The 18746-nt window shown below is 35.2% G+C and overlaps 1 protein-coding gene across 35 annotated transcripts in view; it reads right to left on the bottom strand.

Moving 5' to 3' along the window:
• Nucleotides 1–18746, bottom strand: part of RIMS2 (regulating synaptic membrane exocytosis 2) — a 445269-nt gene that overhangs the window by 86837 nt on the left and 339686 nt on the right. For 6 of the 35 annotated variants that reach the window (XM_041470624.1, XM_041470632.1, XM_041470626.1 and 3 more), the window contains 2 exons: nt 17429–17461; nt 2076–2176 (listed from right to left, as the gene is read on the bottom strand). The exons of 20 other annotated variants lie outside the window; for them this stretch is intronic. In XM_041470624.1, the coding sequence (XP_041326558.1) occupies nt 2076–2176; nt 17429–17461 (134 nt within the window). Of the gene's footprint in view, nt 1–2075; nt 2177–7140; nt 7177–17428; nt 17471–18746 lie in introns of all 35 variants that reach the window. 9 more of the 35 variants (XM_041470630.1, XM_041470625.1, XM_041470627.1 and 6 more) reach the window with 5 other exon arrangements.

Here is an 18746-nt window from a genome sequence, read left to right as displayed (position 1 = left end):
AACAAACATGTTTCAGTTCATGATTTCAAAAGAATTTTTGTAGAAACCAGGTAGATAAATTTTACTTATTCGTTTTCTGTCTCTAGATAGTATAGGAATTTAATTAAGGGGAATTGAAGTAGTGGTAGTAAAAAAGTGAAGACAGAACTCTCATATGGCTTATGAGATTTATGGCTCTCACACGGCTTTGAAACTACACAGTTTTAAGAATGCATGTTGAATTACTACATATATGTGAATATTCAGTGTCTAGTTCCACAGTTTCATTGATAGAATAAATAACTCACTTTCAAGCACTGAAACTACACTTAAGCAGAAGAATAAATTAACTGTTTATTTCTGGAGACATTGTTTGATGTGTGCAATAAATAAACCACCATATTCATAAAATAATTCAATTTATAATTTTCCTCTTTAATACATTCCAATAATACTGAAGGTAAAATTTTAATTAAAAAGATAAAAGATGTAGAGTGATGCCCAATAGTATGGTGTAGGTGAAATGGAAAAACAAGGGTAGTAAATACTTCCTTAGGTAGTCATGTTCTATCTCACTCCTTTACATGAGAACCAATTTAATCTGCAGCAGTCCTACTTCTGACTCAAATTTCAGTTAAGCATTGAGGAAGCAGGAGAATCAGCAGATTAAGTAGGGTTATACATACAATACATAAAGTCATATTTTTGTGGTACATACAGTCACAACACTTACGATAAGGTCCACTCACAGTATTACGCTCACCTCTCAAAGGCAACACCTTTCAAAGCCAACAACATATAAATACTTTACTTTCCATAAGTGTCAAAATAAAAGAAATCTCTCAAAGGCAACACCTTTCAAAGCCAACAACATATAAATACTTTCCATAAGTGTCAAAAAAAAAGAAACAGCTAAACACAACAGTATCCGAGTCCCTCTTACATGTTAATAAACATTCCTATGCCTTGTGCAGTTAAAACTACATTTGCAAAATACCCAAATAACCATGCAGCACATCTACGAAGTTTTAAAGCATCTTAAGCCATTTTCATGGTCTTAGTTTTGTCAATTCTATTTTCATTAGTGGGGCTTTCTGTTTGGAAATGGACTTTGCTAAAGTCGTATTTGCTAAATGTAAAGTAAAGTGTATTTGCTAAATACACTTCTATTTTCCCACACTGAAATATATTCTAGAAAGTAATTATATGAAGTGTATTAGTCTAAATTATCTGCGAAACAAATAATTATAATAATAGTTAAGAATTAATATTTAATAAATGTAATGGTTTTTTTGCATTCAAATACTAAATGTCTCATTTTATAGTAGCTTTGCCAGTCCTGGGAGCAAGGAAAAACAACCTGGAAATAAAAGTCTAAACCAGATATCTTTTCCTCAGCCAAATTTTATAGGTCAGAAGTCTCGTGTTTTCCACTTAAAATGTGACCTCAATTAATGAAGACTTTTAGAGGACACTAAATTATTTTTGCATAATAGAAATTTAAATTGAAAATATCTTGATTATTTTAATTAACATACTCTATATGACATGACCCTGTTCCAGATAGCAGGAAATTTTGGATAGTATATTTAAGGCTATAATACTACACAGATATTCAGATTCTTGGCAATCTGCCATAGCTGGGGTAAAAGCTTTTCTTAGTGTATAAAATACTTTCCCAAGTGCCAAAAAGCCACTATTGAACTAAGCAACTGCATCTTCCAGTTTTCAATAGATCAAGATAACTCTGGTTAACTATATGAAAGCCATGAACAAGTTTCAATAGCTCTCATGCCATCTGTCACTCAATGAACATCTTTTTTCCTTCCCTGAGCTTTTAAATCATGGCACTATTGTTCATTCTGATAGATAATTACACTGCTTCTTTCATTTGTTTTAACTTATCATTCTTAAATTTTAATAATCAAGAACATTGTGTGATAAGAGTTTTGCTGCACATTTCCAAAATTTTATTATAGACACATAAGAAACTTTTACTGAAGAAACAACCTGGCACTCATCTATTACTTTCTAATAGGATGTTGAATATTTCAGTTTAGCATATTTTGTTGCTTTTCAAAACAAAACTCCCTTGCCTTAGAATGATAATCTTGTTCCAGCCTGGAATCTGATCCTGCTACCTGTTTGTACTTGCTCATTTTCATTTGGCGATTCCTTTCTTCTACATCCAGTGCACCTGTTAAGTTAAAAACAGAAGGAAAAAAAGAAAATAAATACACAAGAAGTCATCATTTTCAAGGTTAAAATTAAGCTCATGGAAGTTTTAACAGAAAGAGATGAAATTTGATTTATTTAAGTTCCGTGCATGTAATTTTAGTTCCTGAATTATGATTTTGCAGAAAACCAAAAAGTTGTAACAGGAGGAAAATAGCAAAGTATTTCAGCAGAATCTTAATAAGTGTTGTATTATCTACACAATTTAAATGAAGCCAACTTTGTGAAAAAACTCAATATAAATGAAACACAGTGTTTCCACGGAATATAATTTTACTATTTTATGAATATTCAAGAGAAATTGAGTATTTTATTTCATAAGGAGGAATGCAAAGATAACCTGCTTATTTTGGGTAGAGATTCTGGTTCTGCATTTATCATAGTCTGACATATCAAATTAATAATCAAGTAACAGCCACGGACTAGCAGACCTTCCATTTACTATTTGAGTATATTCTTAGTATGCTCAAAAAATTCCAAGAACGACTAATGGAATCTTAAAGAGCCACCCAGTGGCATCACTGTATTACATTCTAATGAAACGCAGCTTCAAGAACAACTCCAGGATTCACTCCATATGTGATTAGTTTTAGTCAGGGATGGGGTCTCACTACGTGACTCAGGCTGGTTTCAACAAACTGGTACTGTACCATGACTTACAATGTAAAATAATAAGGAAATGCCAAAGCTGAGGTGGAAGATTGAGAAACAGAAAAATGAGAGGGAGACAACAGCTCTGAAAAGATTTTAAAACAAAATATAATTAGCTATCATACACACATAAGTAGGATTCTTTTCCACTTTAACCTACTGTAAGTCAAGAATAAATCATTATCCACCAAATGCTAAAAGGCTTTCATTTTGAATGACATTTGTCTTAAAATATCCATAATTTTAATGCAAAAGTTGTCTAGGACAAAAATTTCAGAATCCCGCTAATGATAAACAGAAGTTTCTGTATATTGTAAGTATTGAGCAATATGGACTGCATTTATGGAACTGAGATGGGAATATTAGATGCCAGTGTACTACAGTACAGAAACCTGGTTTAAACTCTAAACCTCAGCTGAAAGTCATGATCTAACAGCAAAGTGGGGCTTGGCACAGAACCTGGGCCTCTCAGCTTTGTTTTCTCTCTTGAAAACAATTGGGGTGGTAGCACCTACGAGAGCTGCCAGGTAGATGTTGTGGCACTTCATAGGAAATCTGGAAGGAGAGGAGGTAAAAGGAAGTGGGAATGCCAAACCACTAAGCTGTTCTGTTCTCTATAAGCACTTTGGCTTTTTGTTTTTGTATTCTAAGTCTCTATTTTTACACTCTATAACAACATGAAAGAAAAGACTTCATCAAAAATTCTAAGAGAAATTAAAATGAAGAAAAATTAATGACAAAGAATAAATGGTGTTTTATAGGGAGAAATAAAATGAAAAACAGAGCAACAGATGACAATTTCTAAAATAATTTTTCCTATCATAATTTTCCTCAACCATTATAGAACCCATAGCAGTGTTTGTCAATTTATCACTAGGATGAAGTGAATTGTTTAGGATCTAGTTTTAAAAGCTCTGGTTTTTTTCTCTTGAAAACAAAAAGTTACACTGGAAAATATTCTCTTTTTTCAATGACAGAAGTAACACATAATTTTTTTAAGTAAAATACTCCAGACTCATCTCAAAGAAAGAAATCATCTTTTGCTGAAATCAAAATCTTCTTGTCCTTTTTCAGTAATGTCAGAAAGGAGATATTTTTCAAAAAAGGGACATTTTTTCAATTTTTCTTGCGTTTTATTATGAAATCATGACATGTTTTCTCTGTCCTCAGACATTCTGCCAAATTTCAGGAAAGTGCAAATGAAGAAATAACAATTCCTGAGCATAAATTAGAAACTTCACCATTATTTGAGAAAATATTCATTCTTATTTATGATCAGTTGGCAAAGTGAATGTTAGATTTCCACAAATTCAATTGCCTACGATATGTACAAAATATGCCACTCAAAAGGGGAGCACAAGATATAAGGCCTTGGTGTGAGTCTTCTGCAACAAAACAAGAAAAATTTGTAGCTTATTTCTTCTCAAGAGAAAAACAAGACAAAAAAATGTTGAAAAAAAATTATTCAGTTCCCATAAAATCTTATCAAAGGAAAATCCAACTTCCTTTGTATTTTTGAAACTGTCTCTAACAAGTGAGTGAATTCAGTTATGAGGAAAAAGAGGAAAAGCCGAGGACAGTGGATAGTCCATAAAGCAGAAGAAAGCTGGTTCTGCTGTGCCTGGAGCTGACATTCAGAGTGCAGGGTTGAGCTCGCTGAGACTTCAGCCAGGGGCAGCTGGGACCTGCATGGCAGCAGGACAGGCTGGAGTGTCACAGCACTCCCCATTCCCGTGGCCCAGCACAAAGGCATGGCACACTGAGTGGTGGGATGCGGGGCGGTCATCACCTCCACTCCTGCTGGCAAATCTCTGCTAAGCTCCCACCTGTGTGGGAGGGTTTAGCAGGACAAGAAAATACTGAGAGAGTTCAGTAAAATGTCTGGGTGCATTAAAGCTTCAGCTTTTAGCATGAGTTTGGTAACCAAGGCAGAACATTGGTCCTACCATAAGGACCCCACTGCAGTCAGGAGCTGTTCATGGAGCATGTGTCAAGAAACCAGAACTAACCTGAATCTAACCATTAGTTATCAACAGGGGTTAAAATGTAGGAGCATAAGCTTTCACACACCTGAATGACAAAGGCTGACTGAGCCCTTGTGTTATTAGATCCTGAGCTGGAGCCCAGTACAACACGTTTTCAGGACTATAAAGACTGGCACTAGAAAACTTAAAGTTGCTTCTGATACACTGAAGTACTGCCAAAATGTATCAAAGTGTACGCAACCAAATTTTGGCCAGATAAAATGAGTTCATTTCTTTATGAATATCTTTCCAGAATTTTGCTTATAAAACAGTAGTTGTGCCTCCAACAGAAATATCCAATGAGACACTAAAATTCCAGCCATATGAACACAAAAAATTAAGACTGAAGGGAAGAACAAAGCCTGGTGCTGCTCACCAGACATAATTGGGATCATTGCACTGTAGGCAACATTCTAGAGTTTTGGTTATTTTGAACTCTCTAGCATTAAAACCCCATGGCCTGAAGGTTAGTTCAGTGGGGTTTTCATGGGCACAAGGCAATTCCTGGCTGACACAACTGCTACTTCATTACCAGCTATTCCCCATATTTTCAGAAGAGAACGTGCTGAGGGAAAGTAATATAACTACACAGGAAAGACTCCTGAAATGCCAGAGTAAGCACAGAAGTCCTGTGCAGTGCAGCCCTGTAATCTCTCAGATCCACAAGGACTGCAGTGGGAGAATGTTGTGCCAGAGCTTAGCTCTAGTGCTACAGTAAATTAAACCTTGGGCCACATGAATGTGATGGCTTGTTTTGTTTGATCTATGGAAATGTAACCACTAGACAATGAACTATAATTTCAACTTTAGCTATAGAATATTTTGTAACAGAAGTAGGAAATTTCTCAAGACACAGACAAAAGGATGCCTGGAGGCTGTGGGAGTAAATCAGAAGAGAAAACCCCAGATGCTGCTAACAGGATTGCAGCATCTGATGAGCAGGAGTGCAATAAGAAAATGAAGCCACCTATGGAGACTATAAAATCCAGTCACAAGCAACAGGCAGGGCCCCAAATAAGAGGCACCCAGCATGAACTGTAACTACTATTGCCTATTAAACATAGCAGAAAAAGGAACTCTGCTTGATAATTTTATTGAAGTGGAAGCTAGCCCTACTGAGGTAAGATCCACATAATTCCTGCCATGGTCTAGGTGGTGGCTGTATAATTCCATTCCTACAACAGGACTCAGGACAAGCATTAAAATCATCTTCAAATAAAAAACATTATTTTCATGTTTTAACTTGAAATAAGCCAAGATGAAACAAGATAAGATTCAGCTACTTCACCACTAAAGTGAAGGGCTGTAATCAGTGATTTGGTTAATACCTAACTTTTCCTAACCCCTGAGCTGCTCACTGAGTCACGGTTTTACAAGGAGATAAGCGATCATTGAATTCAGCCTAGAGCTAAAGACTGTTATTTGCTCTTCTGGTCAAATACTGGCTCCTCTCTAGGGTAAGATTCTTCAGCTGATAGCCTGTGATCCACACCAGAGACAAAAGGGAGAACAAACTGGCCTTATCATCCAGCTCAGCCTAAGGCACACCTATCTGGTTAAAAATCAAAATAAAACCGGCTGGGACCTCTGCTCTTTCATTCTTTCTTTCATTGTCTTCTCCAGTGGGACTTATTAAACCAGTCTAGTTCCTAGAGATGCTGGTGATGGAGATCCTATTGCAGGATCTGAGTTTGGAAGAGGAGTTTGCTCTACAGTGAGGCTTTTGTGGCACAAAGAGTTAAAGGGAATCTGGTATGGAAGAAAAGTGAAGTTTCCCTTGTAATATTAGAACAGATTTAGTTTTGAATACATGTGAACAAAAAGGATAGAAAATTTTGGAGGCACAGCCACTAAGGCATGGGGGAAAGAAACTAATGATGAGGGGACTAAAGACTGATAAAGACTGATATTTTGGAAATCAGAAACCTCTAATAGAGCAGAAAAATGTGCGCAGGTGAGCACGTTCTGTGTCTGGAGAGGGGACGACAGAACAGAGGTCTTAAAGTGTATGGTATCTGCATTTAGCTGCTTCTGGTCTCTTCCTTACCATTTCTCACCCTTATTTGACACTCTTAAACTAGCAAAGGAAATACATTTGGGAAAGCCCTTTCTTAAGTTCCATTTCCTAGTGTCTAGATTTTGAAATCTGCAAAAGACATAAAAATTGCACTCCAACTCTTTGCTACATATTTGCTCAAACATAACAGATCAAAGGGAGAAACACAAAAATATTTTTAATAAGTCACCCTACCTGTATCCCCATTCTCTGGATCTGTTTTCTTTTCTTCTATAAACAAATGAAAGCAATATGTAAAGCAAAAAGAAGGGGAGAGAAAAAAAATGCAGAAATAATAATAAAAGTAATATAAAATGCATTAAAAAGGAAAACATTAACAAAACTCACCAAATTAATAAAACATGAATAATTTAGTCAACCAACCAAGTATGGTGCTCTAAATCCAGAGGCATATTCACTGCATGCTAGTGCATACATTTGTGTGCTGTTATTAAACATTTACTGAAGGGAACCCATGGATATTTTGTGCACTTCCAGAATCATTAACACACTCAAGAAAAAGAGAGCAAGGCAGGTGTCAGGTAGAGTTACTTTCCAGTTCCCTTAATCAGGATGACACAAAAACAGAAGTAAAAAAAATTTGCTTGTGCTGTAGGTTTTATGCAGTGCACACACAAGACACAGTCTAATGGTTCAGGCATAAAAATTGAATGTGTCAGAATGGGTTTTGGCAATTACTTTAAATCTTCATTGGTTTAATCAATTCTCATAGCTTCTACAGGTTAAAAGGTTTAATAATGATATTACTGTAACTTGTCTTAGAGTTAAAAGTTACGAACAAAAGACACTACAATCAATACTCAGAAACCCAGTTCATGCACATAAACTCAGCTGACTGACGCCAACTCTGAATACATATCAAAGGTTACAAATGGCTCAGGGCATTCATCTGTCACAAAGAAATGAAAATACATTGGATCTCTATCAAATAATTTGGCAGCCCATAAATAATCTGAAATCCAGTTTTGGTAAATAATGTGAAAGAATTTTAAGTCGAATGAAATTTATTTTAATTAGAAATACATTAACTTTGAAATAGGTTCTGTTTCCTTTTCAAAACTATATTAAATTCAATTAAAACAATCCCATTAATATGGAGCAACAGCCCCCAAGCTACACACCAAAAAATAGTATACATTGCTAGAACTAAACGTTTTTCCAGTTATTGGTTATTGAGGATTGCTCAAAAAATTATTATCTAATTTACAGTTCACAGACTGAAGAAGAAAACAAGAGTTGCTGTATTTTAAAGAAATATAATTTTGTAGGTGGGTATCAAAGCAGAGGATGAAGTCAAATTCAGAGAGAAATGATACTCAAGCAAGGTAGAATCATAAGAAGGAAAAATGTGTTCCTACAGAGAGCATAAATATGCTACACTTCAATAGGACCTGGCTTCCTATCATGCGTGGGATCACGATTATTGTTCTACTGGCAATTTCTAGTGGAACTATTAGGCAAAGTAATGGGAAACAGATAAGGCAGGTCATAAGCCTACATTTTCAGCAATCAGTGGGTATTGGATCAGTTCTTGGAACTTCTCCCATTCCCTGACCTTTCCTGCCCCACACTCTACACCATTTTTAAATAAGGCTTTTTGTGTTCTTCTGAGCTGGCCTTTGGGCAGCCTGGCCTTACTATCGATGTGGGCTGTGGACAGTGCTAGGAGATTAGCAGAGAATGATAGTTTTGTTTGCTTTTCAACCTTTCAATATTTTTATTTTTCTTTTAGTTTTAAATTGCTGTTACCAATATAAAATCTACAAATACAACGTATTTTATTGTTGCATTACTTTCTAAAGCAGAAAGCAATTTGATAGCAATATCACTGATTCAACATAATGCGCAATAGAGGAAATTGAATTGAGTCATTAAAACACCCATGAGCTTGAGCTCAGAGAGAATGATGGCATTTCTAGGTTGGTCTATATGCATAGTGAAAAGAAACCTTTACTTTGCCTAAATATTATCTTAATATAGAAATCATATATAGGGTAATAATTTTTAAGAGGCCTAGAAGTCCATTCATCCTTATGTCTAGATGTCTTTCAAACATGTATCTTTAAATAAATGCATCATCAAAATAAAGAAGTTTGAAACCTGTCCAACTTTCACTCATTCTTGTTCTAAATATACAAAATATATAGAAAAATATTTTCAAACCAGACTGTAGAAATTAATATCATAGTATTAGCAAACACACAAGTCTATTAGATTCTGGAACTTTAAAAGTGTAATTGAAGTGCTGTGACAAATCTCCACAATAGATATATTCTTCAGATTTTTAGTAGAAAGCTCAACACAGTGGATCCTACTCTTCAAACTGAGGTTTCGTATGTATTGTGAAGAGCTGCCTGAAGAAGCACTAGAAAGGACTGAAGATTGACTTGAGAAAGGTCTTACTTGGGTGGAAGCAGTAGGACTGAACAAAATTGATATCATCCATTTACCAAATAAAACAATATTAATGTCACAGCAGCGAAGATCACTGCAGCTATGGGCCCATACATCACCTCTAAAGGAATTCAGAGCAGGTTCAGGATGTTGATACTAAAGTAATTAATGCTTTTGTTTGTAATGTGTTCAAAACAAAAAAGCTCTAACAAGGCTTAATGTCTTGAAACTGCTGAAAACCCATAAATCATTATGAGATTATTTTAAATTGTCTCAAACTGAAAAATATGAGAAGACAAAGTCACCAGTCATTCCTAAAATATCTTGATCTGATTTTTTTTACATATGACCAGTATCATCACATTAGTCATTATTTTTCTACATTACTTAATTTAACCTTGATTTACAAAGTGAAGAGCATATATTGTGTCCTGTGGTGTAATGTTCTCAATTAAAGAATTAATTTTTTTTCAGAGAAATGTACCTTGGAGAAAAAAAATCAATGCTTTCATGAAGGAGATATTTCTGCACATTACAGAAAATAACTGTATGTTTTCTGCTTGATCAGAATGCAGATATATTTAAGTATATGGATGAAATATAGAAATGAACTATAGATATAGAGAGATTGAAATGCTAAAATATCCTCTCTCAAAACCTTCTTCTACCATCACAGTAGACATTGCTATTATAATGACCACTGACATTTTATTTAATAGTAGACACAGCCATGCTCCCGTGTTCCCCTAATTCCCTGGTTTTTATAACTGATCCTAATATCTGAGAGATATCTAACAATCTAATATGCATCTGGAATAAAATTAATAGAAAAGAACACAAGAGCAGACTTGTCAAGAACTAAAACTGATCTAAAATGGCCTTGATTTTCTTGGAAATGCCTTAATTCAATGAGCTTTGCTCTTCTGATGGGTCCCTGGGGGTGTCAGGGCCCCATCAGACCTCAACCACATCATACCAAGAAGTTTCCTGTAGCAGGGACTCCAAGCTCCTTGGAACAGATGAGAGACTAGAATAACAGTTCCACAGAGGAAGCAAGACAGCAGATTTCTCCCTAGTCATGGATACCGATGGCAGTATTGAACAATTGCTCAAATTGTGTCCTGTGGTGTAATGTTCTCAATTAAAGAATTAATTTTTTTTCAGAGAAATGTACTTTTTACAAAGTACAAATTACTGATGGCAGCATTGAACAACTGCTCAAACTTGCTGGCTTCCTGGTGAAGATAAGGGGCAGCCTGATTCTGCAGCCTTAAGGTTACAACTCAGAGGTGCTGGGCTTCCCAGAGTTTCTCCCTTCTCTCACAGGTGACTGCTCCAAACTTAAGGTTAGATCCTGGTTCTGTCTTGACCTTTCTCTTCTCACTCACCGGGGATCCAGGTGAATGAGATTTGCATAAACTGAAAAGAGGTCTAAAATAAATCTTGACCTCCTTACTTTGAATGAAAAAAAATTGCAGCTTCCAATGCTGGAGGACACACATATCACTGCAAGAGACAGATATGGAAGTCCTCGTTTGTTTCTGAGTTTAAGCATAAGATATGGCAGTGACTAATAAAAGGTTTTAACCTTCTATTTTTCATATTTGCAGACAATATCAACAATATGACTAGGAATTCCATTTATGAAGTGGACAAATTAGCTCCTCTACTTTTGAAAATTGAGTCTGATTTCTCAAAGCAGTCCAAATTATTAAATAACATTTTATTTTTAAAATTGAATATACATGTAGTATGCTAACTTTGGATAAGTACTTCAAAAAATGCTAGCTGAATTTCTTGCTAGAGATTTCTCTTGAAATGCTATTCATGTGAACATGGGGAAATCAATTTTATTCCAAAAAAAAATCCCTAAAACAACATCACAAAATCACGGAATCTTCTGAGCTGCAAGGGACCCATAAGGATCATTGAGTGAGTCCAACTCCTGGCCCTTTACAGGGCAGCCCTGAGAGTTTCACCATGGCCTGAGAGTATTGTCCAAAGATTTCTTGAACCATGTCAGGCTCGGTACTGTCACCCATGGGGAGCCTGTTCCAGTGCCCAACCAGCCTCTGGCTGAAGAATCTTTTCCCTAATATCCAACCTAAACCTTCCCTGTCACAGCTTCAGGCCATTCCCTCCGGTCCTGTGACTGGGCACCACAAACAGAGATCAGTGTCTGCCTCTCCTCTTCCCCTCACTAGGAAGTTGTAACTTCCACAAGGTCTTCCCTAAGTTTCCTCCAGGCTGAATAGACCAAGTCACCTCAGTCATTCCTTGCATGGCTTCTACTCAAGCCCCTGCACCATCCTATTATCAAATCAGGCAAAGGAAAGAAGATTGTCTCCTGAAAGTAAATCATAAAATGTAGAAGTATTTGCTTTGACCATCAAAACTTGCCAGTTAAAGGTCTTGTACACAAAGGATTACATTTCCTCCTGTTCGCTGAGCTATTAAATTCCAAGTTTACCTCTAAGCAATTAACTCTAAATTTTGTCATTCTGTGTTTCAACAGTGTGAAAAATATAACTGCGTAATTGGTACAGGTCTAGCAAAGTATCAGATGCTGTGATATAAATGGTTACTGAACTTCACTCCAGGCCTTCTTTTCTGATCTGTGGCAAATATAAAAAGAAAGTACTGCTGCAGCAAACAAGTTCTTTCCAAGTCTGTGATCCACATCACAGTCTGAATAAAAAGAAAAAATAATTAATGGTTGTTGAAGGGTTCTTCAACTTAATATTACTTATATATTCTTGATACTTAATATTACTGTTTAAATGTAACTTATTTCCCTTAAAAGGGCATGCTCAAAAGAAGACTATTTCAGCCAGTCAGCTTCCTAGCAGGGAACATGGCTTCACATTCCTGTTTTCTGTTTGAGGATTGCTTGACAGCTTTTTTCTTTTGGTTTTTTTTCTTGTTGGTTTCAAGCTTGACACACTAAAGAAAGACTAAAACCCAGGGGACATTTCTTGCCACTTAAATAAATTTTTATCACAATGCTAAAAGCATGTTAACAATGTTTCTTTGGATTATTTGCAGAATACATGGCAGTGTTTAGTAAAAGAACTGAATAAAATGGTGTGGTAATCTAAACAGGGAAGTTAAAGAATTTCTACAATCCTGGGTTTATAAATTGACAGGGTCAGCTAAGGTCTCCATCATTAGGTACAGATCAGTGCAGATGGTAAAGGACGAACATCTTTCTAAGCAAGTTGGAAAAGTTCTATTTTGCATATTTATTAAAGTGATGATTAGGGCTATGGCTAGCCCTTTTTTTATGCTGCCTCGATTCTTTTCCATGGTGATTTTTGCAGGGTAGCCAGTGATGTTTTTCTGTGCCTCACACAAAGGTGTACACACATTTTGGTAGCTTTCATAAAATACTGAGGTCTATGTGGAAAAAGCATGGAATAAAGAAGTAGTAAGTCAAATATTAGCCAAAACATCCCATTTTAAGTCAAATATTAGCTAAAACATCCCATTTTGCTTCTTCCAAGAATTCTGGCACATCCTCTCTATATAAATGACATGAAATAGGATTTTGAAAGTGTGAAAGGAAAATATCTGAGTGGTCAGTGGGCCCTTATATTTTGTAATCATAAATATCCATTCAGATCCACCACACTATAAGCTCTTCATTGTTTTCAGGAAAACCTGAGCCCTGTCTTATTATAAACCTTTCCAACATCCTGTTTGCTAAGCATGCATCTCAGAGTTCCCACCAGTGGTACACTGCACAGCATAACCACCGAGAATTTCACATTCTAATACAGCCACTTCCAATCATAGGCATAAACATTTGGTGCCTCTGCTTTCAGAAAAGCTAACAGGTATTAATAGAGATTCTTCAGCCATCGAAGAATGCAAGATATATTCATTAGCATCTCAATAACTAGAAAGATAGTCAAAGGTTTAACCAAGGAACACAAAATCATCACCTGCATTTAGAACTCAGAATAGTTACAAATTAAACTACCAAACATTTTGCAAAATTATGCTGTCATTTTAAATTACATAATCTGATGTATTTACTGTTTTAGCTTCAGCAGACTGATCATCAGCCTTTATTTTTGTGGCTTAGTACAGATGGCTACTTCAGAAGTCTTTGGCTTCTGGCTTTAATTCTAAACAAAATAAAAAATAAGGACAAAGAGCTGCCCAGCCATCCAGTATGATACATCTATTACTGTGCTAAGTACCTGTAGATTGAATTCAGAGTTTACAAAATTAGACTGAATTTGGAGTTTACCCTTTGGGTTTTGTTGACCAAATACAGATGTCGGTGTTTTAAATGTCTCTTTCACAATCTAAGGCATCAGATTTTAAATAAGCTTGTCAAACTAAATATCGCAGAAGTGTTCACAGATGCACAAGTAATTTAATCATATTTGTGCTAAAATGTTACAAATCCTACCCAGAAATGTTTTTTCAACATAAGGAAAATGGAAACAGAACAAGGCGTCATCCTGCTCTTTAAAGGAAAGTGTGTTGCAGAATACTGACTATAATAATAACTCAAAAGCAGAGGGGTGTCATGTTCTGTTTATAAAGGGTAAGTATATCACAGAAGATTCACTCTTGGAAGACTTGAAAAATCTCTCACAGTTCTGTAAGATAAGAATAAATTAAAAGACCTGTGATCCTTCTCTGCTCCTTGCCTTCTACTGCAGCTGATTTCTTAAACACTGAACTGTGCCATTTTTTTTGTCCTTGTTTTCTCCTACAGTAAATTTGCCACATCCTTTCACTGTTTGGCCCTCCACTCTCCAGTTCTATGAGCTCTTTCAATTTGGTCACTCATCCTCAGTAGGGTTTGCTAGCTTCATTTCCATCCATCGTGTTATTACAAAGAAACTTCATAATAAAGCACCAAAAACAAAACGTATTTCAAAGCCCTTGTCTATTTGAATTTCACGCTGAACATTAACAAAAACTCTAATCAAGCCTTTGTTTGCTCTTAACATGACAGCTTTACACCAGAGGTTGCAAAAAAAGTACTTCAATATCTATTTCCATGCCTTTCACCACCCTTTAGAAATGGAACAGTCCCTACTATCTTCTAACTTCCATCCATGTTAGAAAATTTAGAACGCCTGGGTATCACTATGCCACCCCTTCTCATCTTAGAATTACTCACTCAGCACTATTTCTGCTGCAGGTGCACTGACTGCCTTTGTACTGGCATGGATCTGCCTTTGCAATGTTTTGATGATCATTTTTTGGGCAGTCACTTGAGTCAGCTAGATCAATTGTTGGAATTCTGAACAATGTTCTCTGTATTTCATATGTTTGAAGAACACAGTGTGCAATTGCCAGCAATTTTTGCTATGATGATAACTGGTTGGTGTCTCCCATCTTAGAGATGAAAATAAAGATATCTGCTTCTCACTAAGGCTCTTGGGCAGACAATGGCTCACTTCCACTTCTCCTGAATGGAAGTATTCTTTGTGAAGACATGGGACTATGAACAGGCACACATCTCCTCAACAGTTTTCACAACATCTAAACCTATGAAACATATTAATTTGAAAAATATGAAAACCCTGCATCTCAAAGCAGGTTTGTGAAAAGCCTGTATTGCAAAGCTCTTCCTTCACCCAAGAAAAACAGGGTTTAATCATTAAGGATGCTATCAAGCTCTACTGCTGTCAGATAACAAAATTCATAATAAAATACTTTTGCTTCTTATCTTTCTGAACATGTTTTGTGCTTGAAATTTACAGCAAAAGCTTTGCACACACTTTCATAAAACTTTTCAATAAAAAATCTAAGTTTTTCAAGGAATAAAATTTGATTTTTTACAATTATAGATTATAATATCCAGACAGAGGAAATTGCAACATTTTTCTATCAATACAATTGTAACAAATTCAGATATTTAGCTTTCACAAGACTTCTTGGTCTAATAACACCGCAAATCAATAGCTAATCCTCTGGAATGCATTAATTTTGGTAGCATCAAAAATAAACCATGGTAAATAAATTATGTGAAAATAATTTCCTAAGAAAACCCGTAAAGTGATAATCCTAGATTCACACTTGTTAAAACAAATTCTAAAACAATGGGAAAATGCTTTGTTCTAAAGTATGCCTTTGAAATAAAACCTTTCTTTTTAGCTGTGCTCCAAGTGCCTTGTACTGAAACATGTAACCTCATTTCTTACTAAGGCAAACATGGAAGAGGACCTGTTTCAAACATGCGTCTGAAAATATGTTACTATACACACAATAATTTTCTCCTGAGATTAAGGGCAGTAATAACAACTATTGCAACTGCAGAGCTGATCACGCTTTTAAATTTGTGTGCTGAACAATTAAATTCATCAGTGCCTAACACATTTACTTAACACTGTGAGCTAAGTAGTGTTTTGTAGAACTGCAATGTCAAAAAAAATGAATAATACAGAGTATTACCTACTTATATATGTTCAAGAAACATAGGTGAAGTAAATAAATGGTATTTTCTGACCATTTTAAGGTCTGATTTCTTCCAGCACTGAGAGAGATATGGACTGATTCCATATTCTGATTTAATATATTGATTCAATCAATAACTCAGCGGAAGGTTTTTGAATAAAAAGGCCTACAGCTTTTATTAAGAACAGATAGGAAATGGGTCACCAATGTCCTAAGTTCATTTTTGTAATAAAAGAGATTCAGAATCACTGCACAGGAACTGGCAGTGAATCATAAGCACAAGGTAAGTAAACTCAAGTCTTTCTACAGCATAATTTATTAATACCTAAGAGTAGTGATTTACAGAAGAGTGATTTCAGAAAACCCTGCCAGTTGTCTTCCCTACCCATCCTCAACTATTTTTACCCTGTAATTTTAACAATTTCTATCTTGAGATTTGTTTAACATGAAAACCACAGCAAATAACATCTGCAAGATTCTGTAAAAATAATCTCTGACTCTAATTAGGACAAGACCAATACGAAAGGTAAAACTGAGCTCTGAAGGAGCCAGTCATAGTAGAGAAAGGACAAAAATGTTTCACTAAGTATCACCTAAATTTAATGGTCCAGTCAATGTACCCCAAAACTTCTCCAGATTTGCTAACCTAAATGGCATCCAAGTGGCTTCTCTAATTTGTTGGGATAATAGCAGAGAAACAGGAAATTAATTAAAGCTTTTACACAGTAATTGTAAAATTCAAATTTTATAGCTGAATTTAATTTCATTAAATATGGGGAATTTTGCTGTTGTTCTACATACCACATCTGAACAAGCAGGGAAATGTGAACAAATACTGCATTTATACTGCATTTTCAGAGCTAGGATGCCTTGATAGATATTAGTTCTCTGCCAGCAATATAAAGTACATGGAAAATTCAATAAAATGGCAGCTTAAAATTTGTTATGAAGAAAAACCATAGGTTATGTACAATATAAAATAAAAGCCTCATAAACAATGCAGCTAAGTGAGGACTCCTTCAGTGTTCTAACTTCTTGCTCTCATACTATCAGAAATTTTTGATTTGCACTTTTTGGCATGAGAAAAGAGCTTTTGTTCACTAAAAACTCTACTTCTAATTGAAACAGTCTTTATTCAAAACAGGTTTTATTCAAACACTAAGTTTGAAATTCCAGTGCATGAAATTTAACTTACTGAAATTATTCTGTTTTGAAATTATATCCTCCCAGAGTAAAAAAGGACTATTTATAGAAGTTTCTGCAGTTTTTGTAGCAGTTTTCAAATGCATAGATAAAACAAATTATAGATTGTTTTCATGTGTTAACTGGAACTTTAAAGGCTAATTTTCAGATGATTTGAGATGGGAAATAAGAACAGATGTGACAAAATTCAAATCAGTTTAAAATCTTAAGGTATAGCCTGCTTGTCATCAGCTACCTTTCATCACTTTTTATAGAGTTCATAGTTCATAAGTAATAGAAATTACATAAGAGTCTTAAACTAAAATTCTTACACCTTGACAATATTTTGCCAGTTTATTGCGGGGGGAAGAGAGGGAAAAGTATGTGAGGTGAACTGTGATAAAATCTATAGAAAGGTAAAATAAAAAAAATAACACAGAGAAAAGCAGTAGAAGAGACAGACCTGAGTTTGTTCTCCTTGATGATTCCGCTTCTTCTGTGATCACATCGTGTAATGTACAGACATAGACAAAGGAGATGGGCGTGAGAGGATGTATTCAGAAGGTTAAAACTGACACTGAGGGAAAGGGCCAAAAATTGTTTTAGAGAGAAGTCTGCAGAGCAGAGTTAGTAAGTGGAGAAAAAAAAAAAAAAAGACACTAGAAGAAAAAAGAAAGCTGAGAAAGAAGTGGTTAAACTACTGTTGTTGGAAAAGAACAGTAAAGACAGAGTTAGTATAGAAGCTGAGGAAATAATAAAAGTTATAACTGGCAGCAAAGTCAATCCCTGTAATGATGCTGAAGAAAAAGCTGGATAGTAAAAGGTATGTTAACTAGCATAAATACTTTTGTTCATGATTGTTCAATTTTTTGAACGTTATCTACTTGAACGCAAATATTATTTTTCTCTTTCAAGTACTGAACACTCAGTTTAATGTTCAAGGGACTTCTATTGTTAGATTTTTCAGTTATGAAGTTATTGTAATTTATGCTGAACCAGACATCAGATACCCAAACCAGAAAATAATTTTTTTTCTTTTTTTTTTTTTTTTTGCAAATGTATGTACAAGCTCAGACATTTCAGAATCCACATAACACACTCTGGAAAGGACTGCATTATTGTAATGCTCTGCCAAAGGCAAAATTATTAAGACCAAAATACAGAATGTGTGAAAAGAGAATGTATAGCTATTAACTCTCATGGTCAGTTCAGGAAACTTTTTCAGAATCAATGCTGGTCTCATCTCACAGAAGTCTAAGTTACTACAAATGCATGCAAGTCAAATGCCAAAGCAGCTATCTCATTACTTACGTTATTACTTCACATTCAAAGGCACACTGCCATTTTAGACATGGAAAACATCTGAGGGACAGTGCCATGCTATGTACTGAAAATCTATTTGTAGCAAAGGAATGGGAGGAATTAATCTTGAAAAGTAATAATAATTACAAAGAACTGTGAAGCCACTGTTGCTAGCAGAACAAATGCTTTCTCTCAAAAATCATCAGAAATAACAAAAAAAACTATAAACTTGGTCTAACTTCAACATGCAGTTTTCCAATGAGTCACAAAACACTGCTCATAAATTATTAATGCTGAAGATACTAGATAAAGAAGTCCAGAAAGTTTTAGACACCACAAAAATATCTGTAATTTTATCAGCATTTTACAGTCAATATCATTGAAAAAAATGCAAAATCAGAATAAGCAACATAAATCAGTAAAACAAAATTAAAGACAACACCAAATTTTATCCGATAACCATTGTCTTCTATACTTCA

The sequence above is a fragment of the Pyrgilauda ruficollis genome, unplaced genomic scaffold, assembly GCF_017590135.1.
Source record: "Pyrgilauda ruficollis isolate IOZ18807 unplaced genomic scaffold, ASM1759013v1 scaffold25, whole genome shotgun sequence".
In the NCBI taxonomy this organism is placed as follows: domain Eukaryota; kingdom Metazoa; phylum Chordata; class Aves; order Passeriformes; family Passeridae; genus Pyrgilauda; species Pyrgilauda ruficollis.
Note: the sequence above shows the minus strand (reverse complement) of the source record. Positions and strands in the feature narration are given on the sequence as shown.